Here is a 24486-nt window from a genome sequence, read left to right as displayed (position 1 = left end):
TTCTCGATTTCTTGTATCATTTCTTTCTCAAAAAAATATTGAAATTTCTCCAAAATATCATTTTTATAGGAAATTTTCTCAAGAAATCATTTCGTTCTCAAAAATTGTACTTTCTCAAAAAATTATTCAAATTTTGTAAAAACTTCATTTCTATAGGAAAGAAAATATTCCAAAAACTTTCTTTTCTATAGGAAATTTTCTAAAAATTTTAGGAAATTTTCTCAAGAAATTATTTCATTCTCAAAAATTTTACTTTTTCAAAAAATTATTGAAATTTTTTCAAAATTTAATTTCTATAGGAAATTTTCTCAAGAAATCATTTCGTTATCAAAAAAAAAAATTATTGAAATTTTGTAAAAACTTCATTTCTATAGGAAATTTTCCAAAAACTTTCTTTTCTATAGGAAATTTTCTCAAGAAATCATTTCATTCTCAAAAATTTTACTTTTTCAAAAAATTATTGAAAATTTTTCAAAATTTCATTTCTATAGGAAATTTTCTCAAGAAATCATTTCGTTCTCAAAAATTGTACTTTCTCAAAAAATTATTGAAATTTTGTAAAAACTTCATTTTTATAGAAAATTTTCCAAAAACTTTCTTTTCTATAGGAAATTTTGTAAAAATTTTATTTTTATTGGAATTTTTTTATGTTTCATTTCTATGATAAAGTTTCTAAAAATTTCATTTCTATAGGAAAAATTTCTGAAAAAATTTATTTTATAGGAAATTTCTATAGGAAATTTTCTACAAATATCTTTTCTATAGGAAATTTTCTTTAAATTTCATTTCGATAAGAAATATTTTAAAAATTGATTTCTATAGGAAATTGTCTAATAATTTTATTTTTATAAGAAATTTTCTATAAATTTCATCTCTGTAGATTTTATAAAAATGTCAGTTTTGAAATTTTTGAAAAATGTCATTCAATAGGATTTTTTCTAAAAATTTCTATAGGAAATTTTTTCAAGAAATTATTTCTCGAAAATTGTACTTTCTCAAAAAATTATTAAATTTTCTAAAAACTTCATTTCTATAGGAAATTTTCTAAAAATTTTATTTTCTATAGAAGTTTAAGTTTCATTTCTATGATAAAGTTTCTAAAAATGTCATTTCTATAGGATATTTCTAAAAATTTTATTTCTATAGGATATTTTCTCGATTTCTTGTATCATTTCTTTCTCAAAAATTGTACTTTCTCAAAAAAATATTGAAATTTTTTCAAAATATAATTTTTATAGGAAATTTTCTCAAGAAATCATTTGTTCTCAAAAATTGTACTTTCTCAAAAAATTATTGAAATTTTGTAAAAACTTCATTTCTATAGGAAATTTTCCAAAAACTTTCTTTTCTAATTTTCTTAAAATTTTAGGAAATTTTCTCAAGAAATCATTTCATTCTCAAAAATTTTACTCTTTCAACAAATTATTGAAATTTTTTCAAAATTTCATTTCTATAGGAAATTTTCTCAAGAAATCATTTCGTTCTCAAAAATTGTACTTTCTCAAAAAATTATTGAAATGTTGTAAAAACCTCATTTTTATAGGAAATTTTCCAAAAACTTTCTTTTCTATAGGAAATTTTCTAAAAATTTTATTTTTATTGGAACTTAAGTTGTACTTTCTCAAACAAATATTGAAAGTTTTGCAAAATATCATTTATATAGGAAATTTTCTCAAGACATCATTTCATTCCCAAAAATTGTACTTTTTCAAAAAATTATTGAAATTTCATTTCTACAGGACATTTTCTCAAAATTTCTATAAATTTTATCTCTTTAGATTTTATAAAAATCTCTGTTTTGAAATTTTTGAAAAATGTCATTCAATAGGATTTTTTCTAAAAATTTAATTTCTATAGGAAATTTTTTCAAGAAATCATTTCTCAAAAATTGTACTTTCTCAAAAAATTATTGTAATTTTCTAAAAACTTCATTTCTATAGGAAATTTTCCAAAAACTTTCTTTTCTATTGAAATTTTCTAAAAATTTTATTTCTATTGGAACTTTTTTTAAGTTTCATTTCTATAAAAAAAGTTTCTAAAAATTTAATTTCTATAGGAAATTTCTAAAAATTTTATTTCTATAGGATATTTTCTCGATTTCTTGTATAATTTCTTTTTCAAAAATTGTACTTTCTAAAAAAAAAGTGAAATTTTTTCAAAATATTTTTTTTTTTTCAAGAAATCATTTCATTCTCAAAAATTGTACTTTCTCAAAAAATTATTGAAATTTTGTAAAAACTTCATTTCTATAGGAAATTTTCCAAAAACTTTCTTTTCTATAGAAAATTTTTTAAAAATTTTAGGAAATTTTCTCAAGAAATCATTTCATTCTCAAAAATTTTAATTTTTCAAAAAATTATTGAAATTTTTTCAAAATTTCATTTCTATAGGGAATTTTCTCAAGAAATAATTTCGTTCTCAAAAATTGTACTTTCTCAAAAAATTATTGAAATTTTGTAAAAACTTCATTTTTATAGGAAATTTTCCAAAAACTTTCTTTTCTATAGGAAATTTTCTAAAAATTTTATTTTTATTGGAACGTTTCTAAAAATTTCATTTCTATAAGAAAATATCTAAAAAAATTATTTTTATAGGAAATTTTCTAAAAATTTTATTTCTATAGAAATTTTCTAAAAATTCCATTTCTATAGGATATTTTTATGATTTCTTGAATCATTTCTTTCTGAAAAATTGTACGTTCTCAAACAAATATTGAAAGTTTTTCAAAATATCATTTATATAGGAAATTTTCTCAAGAAATCATTTTATTCTCAAAAATTTCAAAAAATTATTGAAATTTTTTCAAAATTTCATTTCTATAGGAAATTTTTTCAAAATTTCATTTCTATGATAAATTTTCTACAAAATTTCATTTCTATGATAAATTTTCTACAAAATTTCATTTCTATAGGAAATTTCTAAAAATTTTATTTCTTTAGGAAATTATTTGAAAAAATGTCATTACATATTCCTATTTTCTTAACATTTCATTTCTATAGGATATTTTCTCAAGAAATCATTTCTTTCTCAAAAAATTATTGAAAGTTGCCATTTCTATGGAATTTTTTTTTTTAATTTAATTTCCATAGGAAGTTTTCTAAAAATTTCTTTCCTATAGGAAATTTTCTCAAAATTTAATTTCTATGGAAAATTTTCAAAAAATGTCATTTGTTTTGAAAAAGGTTTCATTTGAACGATCGATGTAATCGTTGTTCCATTTTAATTTTTGACCACAGTAGTAATTAAAAGTGTAGTGTATGGTGTAGTAGCAGTGTAGAGAAAAACTATGGATATAAATCATACTTAAAAATATTTATATAGTGTTAAGCTCAAGTAACAAGACCACATTTACATTTGTGGTCTTAATTTTCGAGTGGTATAACAGATCTGACTCGCATTTTTTGTCTTTACTATATTTGATGCTATGTAAAGTAATCTAATTATACGGATTGGAAATTATTTTTTGTTATTAATTTTATTATTTGTTTTATAATAAAAAGTGGCCACTTTCCCAGGGCGGAAAACTTTTAATGTGATTCTAAATAAATATTGACTCGATAATCGCCACGAACTTTTTGCCTAACGCTTTGGAAGAAATTTATAAAAATTATAAAATGGATCTAAAAACCAACCTAAACCTTTAATATTAGTAGCATATGGTAATGCGAGAAAAATACCTAATACATAAAAACTATATACACCCAAATCTAAATATATTTGATTAAAATATACTCGTATATTTTTAGCAACACGAGGATTATTATGATTTTTATAATGACATCGTTATTTAGTAGAACTTTGCTACAACTAATCTTGAATTATGTTGTAAATGATGGAGTGTACAAACGAAATTTTAGAATCTATTTAACGCTACACAGCGGGATGAGTAAAACAAAACAAAAAAGGAAAAGTCTTCATAGAAAAAAAACTTTGAAATTTTTTATAATTAGAGCTAAAGAGGGCTAGGTGACCCGGGAACCTACATGTAAACTTCTAAAATTGCTTTACCTCGGCCTTGGGAATTTTTTCAAGTTGCTATATTTTTATTTATGATTTGATTTCCACAAATGGTGGATGGGGTTCAAAACCCCTAGAACAAAAATGAGTATTTTCATATTTTTGGCGTGAGAATTTATTCAAATGTTAACAATGTCTCTACTTTTTTTATACCCACCACCATAGAATGGTTACGAGGGTAGAATAAGTTTGTCATTCCGTTTGTAACACATTGAAATATCGATTTCCGACTATATAAACTATATATTCTTGATCAGGGAGAAATTCTACGACGATATATGCATGTCCGTCTGCCTGTCTGTTGTAATCACGCAACAGTCTTCAATAATGGAGCTGTCGTCCTGAAATTTGGCACAATTCTTTCTGCACGCAGGCCAAGTTCGAAGATGGGCTATATCGGTCCAGGTTTTGATATAGCTCCCATATAAATCGATCACCCGATTTGGGGTCTTGGGTTTATAGAAGCCGTAGTTTTTATCCAATTTGCATGAACATGGAAATCTAGAGGTATTCTAGGTCCATAAAGAGGTGTGCCGAAAATGGTGAGTATGGGACCATGTTTTGTTATAGCCCCCATATAGACCTATCTCCATATTTTACTTCTTGGGTTTCTAGAATCTGTAGTTTTTATCCAATTTGCCTGAAATTGGAAATCTAGAGGTATTCTAGAACCATAAAGACGTGTGCCGAAAATGGTGATTATCCGACCATGTTTTTATATAGCTCCCATATAGACCGATCTCCAGATTTGACTTCTTGGGCTTCTAGAATCCTTAGTTTTTATCCAATTTGCCTGAAATTGGAAATCTAGAGGTATTCTAGGACCATAAAACGTGTGCCGAACATGGTGATTATCCGACCATGTTTTGACATAGCTCCCATATAGACCGATCTCCCGATTTTATTTCTTGGGCTTCTAAAATCCGTAGTTTTTATCCAATTTGCCTAAAAATGGAAATCTAGAGGTATTTTAGGGCCATAAAGAGGTATGCCGAAATGGTGAGTACCGGTCCATGTTAGCCCCCATATAGGCCGATCTCCAGATTTGACTTCTTGGGCTTCTAGAATCCGTAGTTTTTATCCAATTTGCCTGAAATTGAAAATCTAGAGGTATTTTAGGGTCATAAAGAGGTGTGCCGAAAATGGTGAGTACCGGTCCATGTTTTGATATAACCCCCATATAGACCGATATCCCGATTTTATTTCCTGGGCTTCTGAATCCGTAGTTTTTACCCAATTTGCCTAAAATTGAAAATCTAGAGGTATTCTAGGACCTACCTAGAGTACCTAGAATACCTAGAGGTATTCTAGATTCTAGAACTACAATTAGATGTGCTGAATATTGTGCGTATCCCTCCATGTTTTTGGCATAGCCCCCATTAGACCGATCTCCCGATTTAACTCCTAGGGTTTCTAGAAATTGTAGTTTCTATCCGATTTGCCACAAATTGAAAATATACTGGCATTTTAGACCAGCAAAAAAAAGTATATGATTTATTTCATATACTTTCTATTTCATAATTTTTCTGCACACTTACTAGAGATGTTTGCGATTTCTCTAAAACTCAAACAAAACCATGATTTATAAAATCCAGAATCTGATCTAGTCTTCATAGGTAAAATCGTTACATTTATCTTAGGGAAACGTACTGGTTGAACTGATCTGCTTGGGAAAATATCTGTCATCAAACCCGGCCCGGCCGAACATACTGCTGTAACAGGTTGGCTGATAAGTCCCCGGTCTGACACATAAATGGCGTCGCTAGTATTAAATCATATTATTTTTATATAGTACCAACCTTCAAATGATTCGTGTCAAAATTTGACGTCTGTAAGTCAATTAGTTTGTGAGATAGAGCGTCTTTTGTGAAGCAACTTTTGTTATTGTGAAAAAAATGGAAAAAAAGGAATTTCGTGTTTTGATAAAATACTGTTTTCTGAAGGGAAAAAATACCGGACTCCGGACTCTGCCCCCATGGAAATCAACAATAATTGATTGGTATGCAAAATTCAAGCGTGGTGAAATGAGCACGGAGGACGGTGAACGCAGTGGACGCCCGAAAGAGGTGGTTACCGACGAAAACATAAAAAAAATCCACAAAATGATTTTGAATGACCGTAAAATGAAGTTGATCGAGATAGCAGAGGCTTTAAAGATATCAAAGGAACGTGTTGGTCATATCATTCATCAATATTTGGATATGCGGAAGCTCTGTGCAAAATGGGTGCAGCGCGGGCTCACATTTGACCAAAAACAAGAACGTGTTGATGATTCTGAGCGGTGTTTGCAGCTGTTAACTCGTAATACACCCCGAGTTTTTCCGTCGATATGTGACAATGGATGAAACATGGCTCCATCCCTACACTCCTGAGTCCAATCGACAGTCGGCTGAGTGGACAGCGACAGGTGAACCGTCTCCGAAGCGTGGAAAGACTCAAAAGTCCGCTGGCAAAGTAATGGCCTGCGGTTTTTGGGATGCGCATGGAATAATTTTTATCGATTATCTTAAGAATAATAATTTTTATCGATTATCCACTCAGCCGACTGTCCAATCGACAGTCGGCTGAATGGACAGCGACCGGTGAACCGTCTCCGAAGCGTGGAAAGACTCGAAAGTCCGCTGGCAAAGTAATGGCCTCCGGTTTTTGGGATGCGCATGGAATAATTTTTATCGATTATCTTGAGAAGGGAAAAACCATAAGTAGTGACTATTATATAGCGTTATTGTAGCATTTGAAGGTCGAAATCGCGACAAAACGGCCACATATGAAGAAGAAAAAAGTGTTGTTCCACCAAGACAGCACACCGTGCCACAAGTTATTGAGAACGATGGCAAAAATTCATGAATTAGGCTTCGAATTGCTTCCCCACCCACCGTATTCTTCAGATCTGGCCCCCAGCGACTTTTTCTTGTTCTCAGACCTCAAAAGGATGCTCGCAGGGAAAAAATTTGGATGCAATGAAGAGGTGATCGCCGAAACTGAGGCCTATTTTGAGGCAAAACCAAAGGAGTACTACCAAAATGGTATCACAAAATTGGAAGGTCGTTATAATCGTTGTATCGCTCTTGAAGGGAACTATATTGAATAACAAAAACGAATTTTGACAAAAAAAAAATGTGTTTTTCTTTGTTAGACCGGGGACTTATCAGCCAGCCTGATGCTATCAAATTTCATACGAAATTGTTATGCAAGCGTTACAATTATACACCTTGTTGTTGTTTTTGTTTTGGGAAAAACTTCTACATATATGTTTCTAAGCGTTAATAATTATTCAAACATTATTTTTTATAAATTATTAATTAGAAAATTTCTCATCCATCTTTACAACATAACCAAATTTGATACCCTTTGTTTAGCTAATGTTATAAACAATATATAAGTTAACCTCTTATAAAATGTATTAATGTTGTGTTTTTTTTTTTCTATTAATATCTAAATATAGTTAGCTGTGCTTAAGTGTAGTGTGTAATGTGGACATATACTAAATATAAATGAGTGCCGATAAACCAAGAAAATATTTTATTTCAAATAAAATCAATATAAAGTAACATAGTAACCATATATATATTTTAAGCCACCAAAATTTAAATTAGAAGAAAAAAACATAAAACTCCCCACAAACCAAAATAAATGTCATTAAAAAAAATTATACATATGAATGTATGAATTAATATTTAGAAAAAAAAATACACTAATGAAACAAATATGAAAGACGGAAGGGAGAAAACAAAATAAAACGAAAAAAATCGTGACAGAAACTCTTACCGCACAGGTTCATAAGCGAATTTGATTTTCGCCCACGGAAATTTAGAGTACTTCCTTTGGCTACAGATATACGTGATAGAGTGCGGCCTCGTTCGACATTTGGTTCTGGAAAAATGATGCCCATACATATTTTTGTTTGATTTACTTTTGTGAAAATTGAAGTAGCTCTTAATAAAATTGTAGTAAATTTTCGTTAATTGAATAAAAATGTTTAGATCAAAGTACCAAAAAAAAAAACACCTTGATATATATACCCCACCAAAACCTCATATAATAATGAATTGTTTGTCCATAAACCTAAGAAAAAATATAGTGTAGAATTCAATACATAGGTATAAAAAATAGCTGGACACGAAGTGTTGCCGGGTTCATACTGGTATATCGGTCAAACTAGAAGTAACAGTTATATGATATTTTTTTTATTAAATGGTCATTATATTGTCTACAATTCCCCAAAAATATTTATTTCTGATTTTCTTAAAAAAAAGCTATCCGTGATCGAGTTCAAGCGTATTAGTATGATTGGCCGAAATGCCACAGTACTTTAAATTGAAAATAAATAAATTGTGTAATGCACCAAAATTGGTTATAATGATACTGGTGGCGTTGCCAAAGGTATTTGTTTCTGAGATTTTTTTTGGATAGAATTATTCACGACAGACTTCAAGGGTAATGGTGTGATTATGGAAAAATAAAAATTGTTATCTGAAATATTGAGACAGTGTTGCCAGGCGATTTTAGAATCTTCCCCCCAAATCTTAAGAAAAAAGAACCCCTAAATTGGTCTAGGCTTTTTTCAAAACAACCCCAAAAAAATTAAGAATGTAAAAGGTACAAAAAGGGGTCCCAAATTTCGTGAAAAAATCCTGTATTGATACACTTTAAAAATTAAATTTAACACAAATATAAATACGGAAAGAGGAGTTTTCTTTTGTGAGAAACGAAATTTTAGACAAACTAAGTTTTCGTTTGAACGAAAAAAAATTTCTTTTAAAGTAAATAAAATTTGCTCTTTAAGAAAATACTTTATAACAAAGACAATTTCGTTTGTTTAAAATTTCTTCCCTGAAGAAATTATTTTTCTTTGGATGTAATAATACAATATGTATATCAATTTAAAAAGCAGGCTTACTCTTAAAATGCTTTCAGCTGCTAAGTTAAAATATGATTGTTTTTAATTGTGTCAAATATTAAAAATGCCCTTTCAACAGAAGCGTTTAAAAAAGATAACGAAAATAATGCTATTGCATACTTGCTTGTATTTATGTTAGGATCTTCTTGTTGACTTCCCTCATCTTTTTTTCGCATAATTCATGCCAGAATTGTTTCGAATTGGCTTGAGAATTGCTCCACTTTATAAGGTCTAAGATATTTTTTTAGCCCCAAAAATCTCGCTAAATAAATGTTACCCCTAAAAATCCTCCTAAACGTGAAAAACCCCTAAATTTGGGGGGAAAACCCCTAACCTGGCAACACTGTATTGCGAAGAATGAAAAGTATCGAATTCCACACCTTCATATCTCATACTTCAATATCGACACAAGAAAGTAATCGAAGCGATGAATGCCACGTTTGATCTCTGCGAGCAGCAAGAGCAATCAACTATTCAAGAGCAGTGTTTGACGCTCTTTAAGCGAAATCCCTTGGAGTTATTAAGTCGTTTCGTGACAAGCAACAAAACCAGGTTCCACACACAGAAAACATTTTCACCAAAGTATTTCCAATTACGATTTTAATTGAATTTAAAAAAATATTCAATTAGAAATCTAATTGGTGCAAAAAAAACAAAAAAATAACAGTATCAATTAATTTTTCAATTGGATCAATAAATTTTTTAATTGGATCAATTAATTTTTTAATTGACATTAGTGTTTGACACTATCATTTCTGTAATTGAAGACATTACAATTAAATATTAATTTGGTCAAATAATTTCTTGACTTAATATTGACTTTATAGAAAATTGAAAAATTTTAATTTTTATAGAAAAAATTGTCACAATCTATTTCTATAGTAAATTGTCTTTTCTATAGGAAGTGAAAAATTTTGTTACAACGTTATTTCTGCAGAAAATTTTTTCAACATTTTATTCCTAGAGAAAATTTAGTCAACATTTTATTTCTAGAGAGAATTTGATTTCTACATAAGATTTTGTCAAAATTGATCCAAATGACCCAAAACGAGAATTCAAATTTGAAAATAGGCTGACTTAACCCTACGGAAAATGGATCATCCACAGGACCGGTACAAGACAAGTCCCTGGTGTGTATGGACCAGTAACACTTCTGGTCAAAACGTATGGAGGGGACCGGTCACTTTAGCATGGGTTTGTCATTGACATGGTAAATTTACAGTTTAGGACTCGTCTTGGACTCATTCCAAAGGACACGTCCTGGGAGCACCCAATAGGCAGGTACTCATAATCCAGTGTCGGACAAATTCTTGGGAATCTGTTTCCTTTTTGGCATCAGAAGTGAAATACTTTCGAACTATTTTGAACAATAGGTTATTCTGATAATCGTATTTCACTAAATGTGTATAACCAAGTAGAGGTTAATTTCATGCGAGTGTGGAAATCAATAAATTATGACTATTTAAAAATTACGACAAACTGGAGCACCGGTACCAGTCCTTTGATATGTCCGTAAGTGGCAATTTGCACCAATTTCCCATAGGAAATATTGACTTTATGGATTTTTTTTGATTCCTCGGGAAATTTTTTCAAAATTTTATATCTGGAGAAAACTTTGTCAAAATTGTGTTTCTATAGACTTTTTTTCGAAAATTTTATTTCTGCAGAATATTTTGTCAAAATTTTATTTTTAGATCAATTTTTTTTTAATTTTATTAATTATTTTGTCAAAATTTTATTCCTACAGAAAATTTTGTCAAAATTTGGACTTTGACAGCACAGAAAAAAATTTCATGAACATTTTTTCAATTAAAGTCTTAAGTGAGTTTTCAAAAATATTCGATTAAAAATTGAATTGAATTAACAAATTTTTTAATTGAAAGAAAAATCAATCACAAAAATTAATAGTATCAATTTCAATTAATTTTTTAATTGATACTATCATTTCTGTGATTGAAGACATTTCAATTAAAAAACAAGTATATACAGCAGTAAGTTCGGCCGGGACGAATCTTAAATACCCACCACCATGAACCAAATATTAGGGTTTCCTTTGAAATTTCAGGAGGGCTTGAGGCCTTGAGGACACTTCCCGAAGATAAATTTAAAGATTTCACGTATGAAGACTATATCAGATTCTGGATTTATAAGAACCATTTTTTTTTGAGTTTTAGAGGAATCATTAACATCTCTTGTAAGTGTGCAAGAAAATTTTAAAATAACGTCTTGATTTGAAATCTTAAATCTGTAGATTTTCACCCGAGAAATAAAATCTAGAAATTTTACATTGAGTTTCAAGCAATTTTCATTTCATGATCAGTGAGCCTTCTACACCCTCAAGAAGTGAAGTCGGTCTATATCGAGGCATTACCAAATGGACCGATAAAAACTTAATCCGATACACGTTTTTGTGAGCTTAAAATATCAGAATATTTAAAATTTCATGCAAATCGGATAAAAACTACGATTTCTAGAAACCCAAGGAGTTAAATCGGGAGATCGTTCTTATGGGGGCTATACTAAACTATGGACCGATACTCACTATTTTCGGCACACCTCTTTATGGCCCGAAAATACCTCTAGATTTCCAATTTCAGGCAAATTGGATAAAAACTTCGGATTCTAGAAGCCCAAGAAGTAAAATCGGGAAATCGGTCTATATGGGGGCTATACCAAAATATGGACCGATACTCACCATTTTCGGCACACCTCTTTATGGTCCTATAATACCTCTAGATTTCCAATTTCAGGTAAATTGAATAAAAACTGCGGTTTCTATAAGCCCAAGAAGTAAAATCGGGAGGTCGTTTTATATGGGGACCATACCAAAACATGGACCGATACTCACAATTTTTGGCACACGTATTTGTGGTCCTACAATACCTCTAGATTTCCAATTTCAGGTAAATTGAATACAAACTGCGTTTTCTATAAGCCCAAGAAGTAAAATCGGGAGATCGGTCTATATGGGGGCTATACCAAAACATGGACCGATACTCACCATTTTTGGCACACCTCTTTATGGTCATAAAATACCTCTAGATTTCCAATTTCAGGCAAATGGAGTAAAAACTACGGATTCTAGAAGCCCAAGACCCCAAATCGGGAGGTCGGTTTATATGGGGACTATATCAAAACCTGGACCGATATAGCCCATCTTCGAACTTGACCTGCCTGCAGACAAAAGACGAGTTTGTGCAAAATTTCAGCACGATTGCTTCATTATTGAAGACTGTAGCGTGATTACAACAGACAGACAGACGGACATCGTTATATCGTCTTAGAATTTCTCCCTGATTAAGAATATATATACTTTATATAGTCGGAAATCGATATTTCGATGTGTTACAAACGGAATGACAAACTTACGGGGGTATACCCCGTCACCATTCTATGGTGGTGGGTATAATAATTGGATCAATTAATGTCGTGATTAAAGACAAAAAATATTTTTTTGTGTGAGTATGACCGAGAATTAAAATTTTAAAATATTCTGATTTAATATTGACTTTATAGAAAAAGTAAAATTTTCATTTCTATAGAAAATTTTCTTTTCTATAGGAAGTTTAGTCAGAACTTTATTTCTATAGAAAGTTTTATCAAAATTTTATTCCTGGAGAAAATTTTGTCAAAATTTTATTTCTATAGAAAATTTTGTCAAAATTTTATTTCTATAGAAAATTTTGTCAAAATTTTATTTCTATACAAAATTTTGTCAAAATTTTATTTCTATAGAAAATTTTGTCAAAATTTTATTTCTATAGAAAATTTTGTCAAAATTTTATTTCTATAGAAAATTTTGTCAAAATTTTATTTCTATAGAAAATTTTGTCAAAATTTTATTTCTATACAAAATTTTGTCAAAATTTTATTTCTATAGAAAATTTTGTCAAAATTTTATTTCTATAGAAAATTTTGTCAAAATTTTATTTCTGTAGAAAATTTTGTGAAAAATTTTAGATCAAATTGTTTCAAAACTTTATTTCTAGATCAATTTTTTTCAAAATTTTATTCTTAGAGAAAATGTTGTCAAAATTTCATGAAAATTTTTCCAATTAAAGTCTTAATTGAGTTTTCAAAATATACAATTAAAAATTTAATTGATTCAACAAATTTTTTAATTGAAACAAAAATCAATCACAAAATTTATATTATCAATTAATTTTTTAATTGATACTCATCATTTCTGTGATTGAAGACATTTCAATTAAAAATTAATTGGAACAATTAAATTCGTGATTAAAGACAAAAAATATGTTTTTGTGTGAGTATGACTCAAAACGAGAATTAAAATTTTAAAATATTCTGACTTAATATATTTACTATAGAAAATTTTAAATTAATTTTTATAGAAAATTTTATCAAAATTTTATTTCTATAGAAAATTTTGTTAAAATTTTATTAATGCAGAACATTTTTTCAAAAATTAATTTTTAGATCAACTGCCTGTTCATGAAACACAAAATTGACTCGAGACGATTCGTTCGTCTAGATTAAAACTAAAATAACTTTAGATATATTTGCTAGAAAATCCTGAAATTTGGCATGAACTCATTATTTATGATATACAATCGAATACTGAAACAATTGCGATTCCACAGATTCTGGGTTTCAAGATATCAACATGTGATTTTTAACGATTCGTTCGTCTCGAGGCGAACGAAAATTCCACGAACAGGCAGCAATTTTGTTTCTTAATTTTATTCCTGGAGAAAATTTTGTCAAAATTTTATTTCTATAGAAAATTTTGTCAAAATTTTATTTTTACAGAAAATTTTGTCAAAATTTTATTTCTAAAGAAAATTTTGATAATATTTTATTTCTATACAAAATTTTGTTAAAAGTTTATTTCTATAGAAAATTTTGTCAAAATTTTATTTCTATAGAAAATTTTGTCAAAATTTTATTTCTATAGAAAATTTTGTCAAAATTTTATTTCTATAGAAAATTTTGTCAAAATTTTATTTCTATAGAAAATTTTGTTAAAATTTTATTTCTATAGAAAATTTTGTCAAAATTTTATTTCTATAGAAAATTTTGTCAAAATTTTATTTCTATTTTTATCAAATTTTTTCAAAACTTTAGTTCTAGATCAAATTTTTTCAAAATTTTATTCCTAGAGAAAATTTTGTCAAAATTTTACTCCTATAGAAAATTTTGTCAAAATTTTATTTTTACAGAAAATTTGTCAAGTAACTCTTAGAAGGAGAGGAATATTTTGCAAAATCTACCAAAACATCAAGAATTCTACCAATCTACCAAACAGTAAAAGTAGTAGAATTCTATTAACTGTGGCAAGCGTGCTTCTAAGACAAAACAAATGTATACAGCAGAGCCTTTAGTGGAGAATAGTGGCGAAATCGAAATGTTTCTCGCACTTTATTTTATCCACATATTGCACGGGAGGAAATGACCCATAATATCAACAGATTACAAACGATGTGCAGCAAAAATTGGTTATACCGAGAAAAAATTAATAGATTTTGAAATTTAGATAATTTCCACATTTTTAGTATTCTAATAAAAAATACCTTTACTAATATACACGCGTTTGAATTGGCAACACTTCTTGTCAGCTACCCTATACTTATAAAAAAAAGTATATACAATTATGTATATAACATTGTTTTGTTGAAAATTAACCATAAAACCATAATTTCATAATTTTTTTTTTAATAATAAAAAATAGAAAACAAACCTAAACCCGGTTGGAAATATTTGTTTTTTTTTTCTTATAATAATACATAATTTTATATAAAATAATTACAATATTTATCCTAAATATTATATAGTATTAGGCATTTAATATATATCAATATTCAGTATTTGGAACATACGAACGACGAATGAACGAACGTACGAATATGGGGATTAAAGAAGAACTCAATGTCAATGTAAGAAGCATGCGCAAACTATATGGTTAGGTAGGTAGGCATTTGCTTAAAAATATAGTGCTGCTGTAGTTAATTGGATTACGAACAAAAATCATAAACATGAAGCCAAGTGTTAACTGTTTGCAATCAGTAGCTTTGCAGGGGGTGCTTTGCATTTGCTCAGAGTTCACATATATTTAGAGATCAGTTTTGCAAAAGGTGTTTGATTAGATAGATTTTGTTTGGAAAGATATTAGACAAAAGCCAGAAGAAGTGTAAACTGAACCTCAAAAGAACTTAGAATAAAAACTAAAAGGAACCAATTTAATTCAATCAATTAAATGAATTAAAAAAAATATACAACCAAAAATACTTTAAATTATTTAAAAAAAATAGAAATAATTATATAGACATATATAGTGGCCATATATCATTTGTATTTTATATATGGAATATTTCTGTATATTTTTTGTTGGATATTTATGTTACATATACATATATAGCCCACCACCAACCTTTCGATAACTTATATGATCCCCTTCGTCCAATCGGTGTTGAACTAGTACTCGGGTATTCATCCGGTGATTCTAATAAAAAAGAAATCATGTACATGGATCAATATAATACAGACACTTATGAATTAGGCAAGGAGAGCGCTAGTAATTCGAAAGCCTATTTTCAATATACAAGTCTCCAAAAAAAATTTACACAGAAGAAAAAATCACAAAGCTTTAGATTATTCTAAGTAATTTGTTAAGGTTTAAAATATGCCATGCCCAATAAAATTAATGAGAAAAATGATAATCAATTAAATAAAAAAGAACTATAATACAAGGTTAATAAAATACAATGTTTTTTCATTCATAGTTATAAAAAAGTAAAATAATAAAATTTTAAATTTCTTCGAAAAGTTTTGAAAGTCTAGAAAAACCAAAAACTACCAATGCCAATGTTATAAGAAATTAAAATTATTTTTTTTATTAAAATAATAATACAAAGAAAACTGTAATTACCTTTCACTGTAAGGGAATCTTGAGAGCCTCGGTAATAATCTCGTCTCATAGAGTTTGAACTTAGGCCATAACCTGGGTTTTTGGTTTGAAATATTTAAACCAAAATGTAATAACGAATCATGCAAACAATTGAAATTTAATTAAAATTAAAAAATTAAATTGAACAATAAAAAATTTAAAAAAAAAAATATTGTATATACATAAAATAATTAAAAAATTCGAAAACAATATAAACGCACACAGATCAATCATGTCAGTCACAAAAAACGGTTTTGTTCATTCACACATGTATTCTCTTCTATTTTGCTTATGTCATTTCAATTCTTTATAACCTACACCACAAAACCAGCCAGAGCTTTAATATTGGTTTGAAATATTTCTAATGTTCGACGAAAGAGACTAGGATTCGAGAATCTTCATTGGATTTTTTTTACCTCTGAGTATTGTTTTATTTGGTCGTTATCGTAGTGAATTTCTGGTATAATGATTAAATAAGTCAATAGCAAAGAATTATGGCTTCTTGACGAATTGGGCTGTCATATTCAGTGGTTTTCTACCGCAGTAAAACAAGCCAGAAGCAAAAAAAACAGGAGGCAACAGTGATTTTCAGAAGCCACCAGTATCTGAATGGATTTTTTTGCCTCGGATGCCAATATTAAAAAGTTATCTAAACGCAATGTTAGACATGGCGATAAAACAAGGTACCAGCAAGAGAGTATCATGTCACACTCAACGCTAATTTAGAGCCAGTGTAACTTACTAAAGTTGCAAAAAAATAGCAAAAGTTAGTTTCTAAGGATCTATATGAAGACAGATCGTTGAATTTTGCAGTTTTGCTGAAGACTGCATAAAAATTAACAGCATTTTTCGAGCTATGGCCATGCGAAAAATAGAAGACACATAATTGAAAAAAAGTGTTCAAAATCAAATTTGGAATTTTTGTGTTGTGTTATCACTCTACCAACAAGGGTCCTCGCAAAAACAGGGAAACACACAACGATTTCTAGATGAGTCGTCAATATTTCAAAGACATCTTTTGCCTCAGAGAACAATTAAAAAAAAAATATCCAAAGGCAGGTGGTACGAAACTGAGAAGAACTGATTGTTTTCAAGGGCAATTTATGTTGGTCCCATTTGCTTATCAACGGTCAACGGAGCTTAAAAGAAGCGGAGAAATTTAACAAGCTGAAATCCTCTAGCTCTTCACCATTTTCGATACTTTGGCTTAGGCAAAAATCGATTTCTTTCAAATTTGAAAAAGTCTTTTTAAGTTTGAAAATCCAAAGATTGGGATTATTGAAAAGTCAATATTTGACGCCGAGACTTTTGTCTTTTTGATGAGTTGTCAGCCTAAAATGAGAAAGTCGATTAGTCTGTAGGGACATACATACTTTCAAATTTTGTACTTGTAAAATTTTTTATCACATAGTCTTTGAAATTTGTAATAGTAAAATTTTTTTTCTGAGTAGAGAATTGTTTTATGATTTGGAAAAGGCAAAACGAAATAAAAACTTTTTATTTAGGTCGACTTTGTCCTTAGAAGTCGATTAGTCGAGTTTGATCTCTACCAAAAGTAGAGTTGTCGATTTTGTCTAATATCAAACGACAATTTTATTCTCCAAAATATAAAAAAAAGTAAAAAGTCGATTTTGGTCATTTGGTCAAATAAAATATAATCAAATCCAAAGAACAAAAAGTCAATTGGTCGACTTTTCGAATTTGTCGTTATCGATGAGTCGATTTTGGTCCCTACCAAAAGTCGACTTTGTCTCTACCAAAAGTTGTTTAATCAATTTTGTTTAATATCAAACGTAAAAGTCCCTTTTGTCATTACCAAAAGTCAGTTTTGGCCAGTACCAAAAGTCGATTATTCGAATTTGAAGATTAGAGTAAGTCGACTTAAGGGCACCTTATACGGTCGGATAAACCCTGCGACACAACACGTTGCGGCGACAAATCCGCTAGTATAAGGTCATGTTCGTGTGTTGCGGGGACGTGTTGGCATAAAATCAAAACAACTTTGATTTTTTCCGGTTGGGAGGCACAAATCTTCACGTGTAAGGGGATGTTCGCCAAACATTAGCAAAACCAAATTTATTTTCATAATTAAAACAAGCATTTCTGCAATGAAATTAATGAGGGATCGCTAATTCAGCTTGGAATTTTTATTGTTTCTTCCGTTTTTACTAAAAAATGGCTTTACATCTAGCTTTTCGTCCATCTTCATTTTTTGTGTTTATGCTTCTTCTTATTTCTTCATGTTGTTATCATAATTGTTCGTGCAGTGTGAGGGTAAAACTTGAACGAACACACAATAAATAGGCGAACCTCTGTCGTAGTGTTTATCCGACCGTCTAAGGTCCGCTTTAGATTTATTTACAACAAATCGATTTCCACGTTTGTATCTCCAGTAGAGCTATGAATTGAGAAGATTGTTAAGGTTCCAGCTGACAGAACCCTCTACTGAAAATTCCATACTGTCCAAACCCATGTACATATGTGCGGTACGAAAAAAATTCTGGGGTAATTTTTTTTCTCAACGTAGGCAAGGGATCAAAAAGTCTAAATTCGACTAATCGACTTTCTATATAAAACTGAGTAACAGAGTCGTGATTTCGGTCATTACCAGAGATGGTTAGAGTAGCAATATTTTAGGTTTTCCACTCTAAAAAAATTGTAAAACGTAAATTGAGTATTCTAAAATTTTTTTATAAAATAACATTTTGAAATTGTTACTCAAAAAAATTGCATAATTTTGTTGTGGCAAAAATCGGACTAAACCATAACTTGTGTGCATGCAAAATACCAACAACGACCATTTAAATTTGTAAAAAACCTCGATTTTAATAGGGTTATGTAAAATCCAACTGGCAATAGTACGCATATAAAATTCGACACAAAGTTTGCCTTTGTATGATTCAATACTCGGTTCCGGCCTATATTAACATTTTCTTACTATTTTTTTATAAGGAAAAGGAATTCGAAAATGAAAAATTCAAAACGATTCAAGATGTAGACGGTAAATTTTGTTAGTCTTTAAATTCGACTATCAATCGTCTTTTGATGTATTAGCAAAATTCGACTAATTAACCTTTTATGTTAGTAAAAATCGACGAATTGCCTTTTTATCTTGGGGGGTTAACAAAATTTTAAGAAGTACCCATTCGAAAGTCTAATTTCCCACCAAATTTTTAATAGTTAAAATGCCGACGTGTTCTCTGATTGCAATCCCTAATTCGAAAAGTAAAAAAATCAACTTCGTTAATTTCCATTCATACTTCCAACAACTCTGTAAAATTTTGCTATGCAGTGGTGTAGGATATAAAACAGATGCCTATAGTCAAAGTTAGCTTTTAACAACTTTTTGTTTTCAAGCAAGTAAGCAAGATAAGTCTCTTAAAAATTACCTGTAATATTTGAACTCGAACCCTTTTTACCACGACTAGATATACTGGACGCTTCACTGATATCCACAGAACCATCATCAACATGTATTGTTTTTGGTCGAGGGCGTGTACTTTTCTGACGTGTCCGGGACATTGTATTTGTTTGAGTGCTGGATTTCAACGGCATATCATTGCGATCTATTGTTTTACCCTATTTAGAAAATCAAAACGCAAAATTAAAATACATTCAAACCCATTGTCAAAATTATGTATACCTCTCTTTCCGCTTCTTCTAAAGCCTTTTTAAGACGATGTTGTTCCAAAATTGCTGCTCTTCGAGCCATTTGTTCTTCCTTTTTACGTTGTTTCTCTTCTTCTTTTTCTCGTTCTAATTCTCGTTTTCTAGCTGCCTCTTGTTCTTTACGTTCCTTGGCCTCTTCCTGCTGTTGACGACGTTGCAAAGACATTAGCATTATTTTTTCCTTACGTCTCTCCATTTCATCCACAGATTCCTAAAAACAATATATAAAATTTGTAAATTAGCGGCAAATTCTTTGTGCGTGCATTTCTCTCCTCTTCACTTACCGGATCTAAATTGGTCGGATCAGTGCCTATTACTAAAGCTTTGCTTTTCGCACTATCCCTATTATTCCCTAATGGTGTACTACTGCTGACATGAGTAGGCGATGTGGAAGCTACCGAAGGCGGAGGAGTTTGTGGTTGATTGTTGTGCGTTGACGTAGATGAAAAGTTTTTATTATCACCGGCAGACATAACCTGACTTAGTTGTATGGGACTGTCGGTATATTTATTATAGGTGGCCTTATTGATATCCATCGATGTTGATTTGGGACTACTGCCACTATCGCTGTAATTCAATTGATGAACTTTTGGTCTGAATTTTGGCTCAATCACTTCTTTGTCCCCATAATCGTTGGAACTTGAGTCGGCATTAATTAGTACTTGGTGATCTACACTGTCTAAACTCTTTTCTTTTTTTGGTGAACGTTTGGAACGTAGAGGTGGTTTGGGTTTTTTTGGCTGATCATCGTCAAAGGATATGTAGAAACCCTTTTCAACGCTGTTATTCTTTTCAGCTGAACGAGGATCCTGGAAAAGAAAAAAAAGGTCATCCAAATGCGATATGAAGATCTATTAAAGCTGAGGACTCATGGAAAAGTCTAAAGCCAAACCAGTCAGTTTATTATATCTGCCCTAAACTTTGGCATATCTGCCCCAAACATTGTCATAGAAAATATTAAGTATAGAAGCACTCACCTGGAAGCTATTTGGATGGAGATGTGGACGTTGTGGTGAAGGAATTCTATAGGTCAAATTGCCACTGGTTATATTTAATTTTTGTGACATCATGTCATGGCCTTGTTGACCACCACCGCCAACATAATCATCATACATGTTGTCACGATCATCACGTTGGTAGTGGTGTTGTTGCTGTTGTTGTTGTGAGTGTGAATTATTGTGATGTATGGGAAAACTGTATTCCGACAGGCCAGTCGTTTGCATTTTCTCTATTACATTACGTTCGATTTCGTCAATATCATCTTCGTCACCAATAAAACAAATACTTTGTGGTGCCATAACATCCTCCGGGGGAGTGGGCGCTGATGAAGCTTTCGGAATAACAATGGGTGATCTAGCCTCTCTCAGATTGGTCATAGATTGTTGCCTTTGAACCCCATTATTGGATAAACGTTGACTGTGTATGGGAGACGAGTGTACGGGATACATTTGCATATGTTGACTATCGCCATTCTGATGGATCGATGAACGATGTTGCATTGTTATATGATTGTCCTGTTGAGGACTACCCCAACTGGGTCCTCCATCTTCGGATTTTTGTGAACGTCTTTGCCAGGCATTAACATCCACCATCTGCATGGGATCGAATGAGGGTTGACCCCAGGTTCTTCTTTGTGTGGGTGGTGGGTACACCTGTTGAACATTCTGTGGCGGTGGCGGCGGTTCATGGCCATAATAGTTATTCGGTTGCGGTGACATATTTGGCTCACGACCATGCATTGATTGGGGTGGATAATCATCGTAAATACTTTGTCGCGGAATGTATGGTTGTTGTTGGGGATGATGCGATTGTTGTGGTGGGGGTCCTTGATTATTATAGGCTTGACCCCCGCCGCCACCACCACCACCACCAAAGTTATGATTGCTGTTGTTGTTGTTATAAGGCACGGCATTGTTGTCGCTGTAATGCGAATGCATGGCATTATATTGGCTCTGTGGCACCATCGATGGTTGTTGACTATATATATTATAGGGAGGCGTTGCATCATTCATATACTGTACGGGCATAGTTTGCATTTGTTGATAGGGATCCCGACTGGGTGGTCGCGAACCATAGGGATTGATGCCAGCATTAAAGGATTGTGGCAAATGTGGCGAGGAACCAAAATTCTGTTGCTGTTGCAAAGGTCTTGGTGGATAAGGATCGGCCAAATGCTGTTGCGATCCAAAGTTTTGATGTTGCTAGAGAAGGTCAAACATTCAAAAGATTAGAAGAATAAAAATTGTATGGAAAATAATAAAAGATTCTGGAAAGTTGTAAAATTTTTGTTTAAAAAGCTGAAGCTTTGTTATTTTTGGAGTTTTAACCAAGTGGATACGAGAATACAAAACATAGCAAACGATAAACAATTTTTGAGCAACATAGAGTATTGGATTTCCAAAAGAATATGTATGTATGTGTATGTGGTGTGTTGTTCTTGTTCTTATTTTCTAATCTGATTTGATTTGATATTGAGATTTTTTTTGGTGCAGTGATTTCATGATGGTGCAGAATCTTTACCTGATTCAACATATTCGCAATCTGTTGGGCCTGCAGGAGCTGTTGGGCTTGCATTTGTTGGGCCTGTATTTGATTTTGCTGGGTAGCAAGTCTTTGTATATCTTGTTGGATATCTTGTAGATTCATATTCATAATAGCGATGCTTTGCTGTATGATGGTAATGGATGGTAAAGGATTGTAATAGGTTTTCTCAAGTTAATACAAAAAAATGCATGGTTAAACACGATTATGGAATATATGGAATATACATATACACAAAACAAATAGAGGACTACCATTATACAGGAAAATTACAACAAAACGGAAAAATCTATGACGACTTGAAGGAGTGAGATTGACAAACACAACTTGTGTGTCCAGTTTATAAGACATAATTACCAAATAAATTAAATCACATTTAGATTTTTTAAAATCTCTATAGAATAGATAGATATTTCTATAGACGTTACCAAATAAATTAAATCAAATATAGATTTTCTAAATACATCTATAGAAAATTTTGTCAAAATTTTATTTCTATTAAAAATTTTGTCAACATTTTATTTCTATAGAAAATGTTGTTAGAAAATTGGTAAAAATTTGTCAACATTTTATTTCCATAGAAAATTTTGTCAAAATTTTATTTCTATAGAAAATTTTGTCAAAATGTTATTTCTATAGAAAATTTTGGCAAAATTTTATTTCTATAGAAAATTTTGTCAACATTTTATTTCTATAGAAAATTTTGTCAGCATTTTATTTCCATAGAAAATTTTGTCAAGATTTTATTTCTGTAGAAAATTGTTGTCAATATTTTATTTCTGTATTTTCTGTAGAAAATTTTGTCAAAATATTATTTCTATAGAAAATTTTGTCAAAATTTTATTTCCATAGAAAATTTTGTCAAAATTTTATTTCTATAGAAAATTTTGTCAGAATTTTATTTCCATAGAAAATTTTGTCAAAATTTTATTTCTATAGAAAATTTTGTCAAAATTTTATTTCTATAGAAAATTTTGTAAAAATTTTAATTCTATTGAAAATTTTGTAAAAATTTTAATTCTATTGAAAATTTTGTCAACATTTTATTTCTATCGAAAATTTTGTCAAAATTTTAATTCTATAGAAAATTTGGTCAACATTTTATTTCTATACAAAATTTTGTGAAAATTTTATTTCTATAGAAAATGTTGTCAAAATTTTATTTCCATAGAAAATTTTGTCAACATTTTATTACTATAGAAAATTTAGTCAAAATTTTATTTTTATAGAATATTTTGTCAAAGTTTTATTTCTATAGAAACTTTTGTCAATTTTTTTTTCTATAGAAAAATTTGTCAAATTTGCCGAAAGTGACCATACCGTGAGACTTCTAAAAATTTTTCAAGAGAATGTATGTAATTGTATTTGGTTAAGCCATCACTACAAAAATATCAAATTTCTCTTCTACATGAATTAGACACACTGATTTTTAAATTTCCAACTTTTTGGGAAGCTACCAAATTCTTTTAGTTATTACCAAATCTACAAAGTTTAGTTCAATGTATGGCAACTTTACTTATCATAGTAGATCTAAGATTACTAGGAAGATTTAATGAGAATGCCTATGTAGTTGTTTAAGCCATAACTACAAAGAATATCAAGTTAGATTATAGCTAGATTTGTAAACACTAAAGCTAGACGCTAAAACAACACTCGTCAACTTTTTAGAAAGCTACCATTTTTTCTACTTATTACGAAATCTACAAAGTTTAGTCCAATGAAACTAAAAATGTATGACATCGTTACTTAGAATTGTAAATCTAAGATTTCTAGCTAGATTTGGTTGAGTCATAATTACAAAGAATGCCAAGTTTTAATTTCGTCTTTTCTACACGAATGAGACTAAAACTAGACTTTTAGACACTACAGCTATGAGTTTATGCTACAAGAAAATACAACACAGGTTTAAAAACATTTCAAATTTGTTTGAGTTGCTACCCATTTTCTTTTTCTACAAATTCCACAAAGTTTAAGACAATAAGAGGAGCCACACAACATTTTTATTTGGATTAGTGTTAGCCACAGTGCATTTTTTCAAATTAATCTTCCCTACACCATGTTAGTCCACATTTGAGAAATAGACAATTTACCTGGTACTTATCCAATTCGTTGGGATCTATATCCGATGTGCGTTTAGAATCATTACTCATCGTTTCCCATTTCATATAATCTTCACCCATTAAATCATCTTGATTAAGCTTTAAATTAAAAAACAATAAATACTCAACCTTTTGAAAGCTTCAAAAATTCTAGTTATTACCTTTTCCTGATATCTATTCAAAGCCATTTCAATTCTCCTTTTATCCTGCTCAATCATACGTCTTCGTTCTTCCAATTTCATACGTATATTAGATAGTTTATATGCACTTTCCAATGATCGAGTATCATCATCTATCATATCTTAATTAAAGAAACAAAAACAAAATCTATTTTGAGACCCTTCAAACTTGGACCT

General features: G+C 30.1%; 1 protein-coding gene across 18 annotated transcripts in view; it reads right to left on the bottom strand.

Annotated features, from left to right (window-relative positions):
• Positions 1–24486, bottom strand: part of Patronin (calmodulin-regulated spectrin-associated protein patronin) — a 75140-nt gene that overhangs the window by 7929 nt on the left and 42725 nt on the right. For 6 of the 18 annotated variants that reach the window (XM_075313030.1, XM_075313038.1, XM_075313035.1 and 3 more), the window contains 10 exons: positions 24292–24431; positions 24122–24229; positions 22011–22157; positions 20468–21691; positions 19775–20299; positions 19465–19701; positions 19211–19400; positions 15804–15875; positions 15306–15377; positions 7786–7890 (listed from right to left, as the gene is read on the bottom strand). In XM_075313030.1, the coding sequence (XP_075169145.1) occupies positions 7786–7890; positions 15306–15377; positions 15804–15875; positions 19211–19400; positions 19465–19701; positions 19775–20299; positions 20468–21691; positions 22011–22157; positions 24122–24229; positions 24292–24431 (2820 nt within the window). The remainder of the gene's footprint in view (positions 1–7785; positions 7891–15305; positions 15378–15803; positions 15876–19210; positions 19401–19464; positions 19702–19774; positions 20300–20467; positions 21692–22010; positions 22158–24121; positions 24230–24291; positions 24432–24486) is intronic. The other 12 variants (XM_075313031.1, XM_075313033.1, XM_075313039.1 and 9 more) reach the window with 7 other exon arrangements.

The sequence above is a fragment of the Haematobia irritans genome, chromosome 5 (assembly GCF_050003625.1).
Source record: "Haematobia irritans isolate KBUSLIRL chromosome 5, ASM5000362v1, whole genome shotgun sequence".
Taxonomy (NCBI): domain Eukaryota; kingdom Metazoa; phylum Arthropoda; class Insecta; order Diptera; family Muscidae; genus Haematobia; species Haematobia irritans.
Note: the sequence above shows the minus strand (reverse complement) of the source record. Positions and strands in the feature narration are given on the sequence as shown.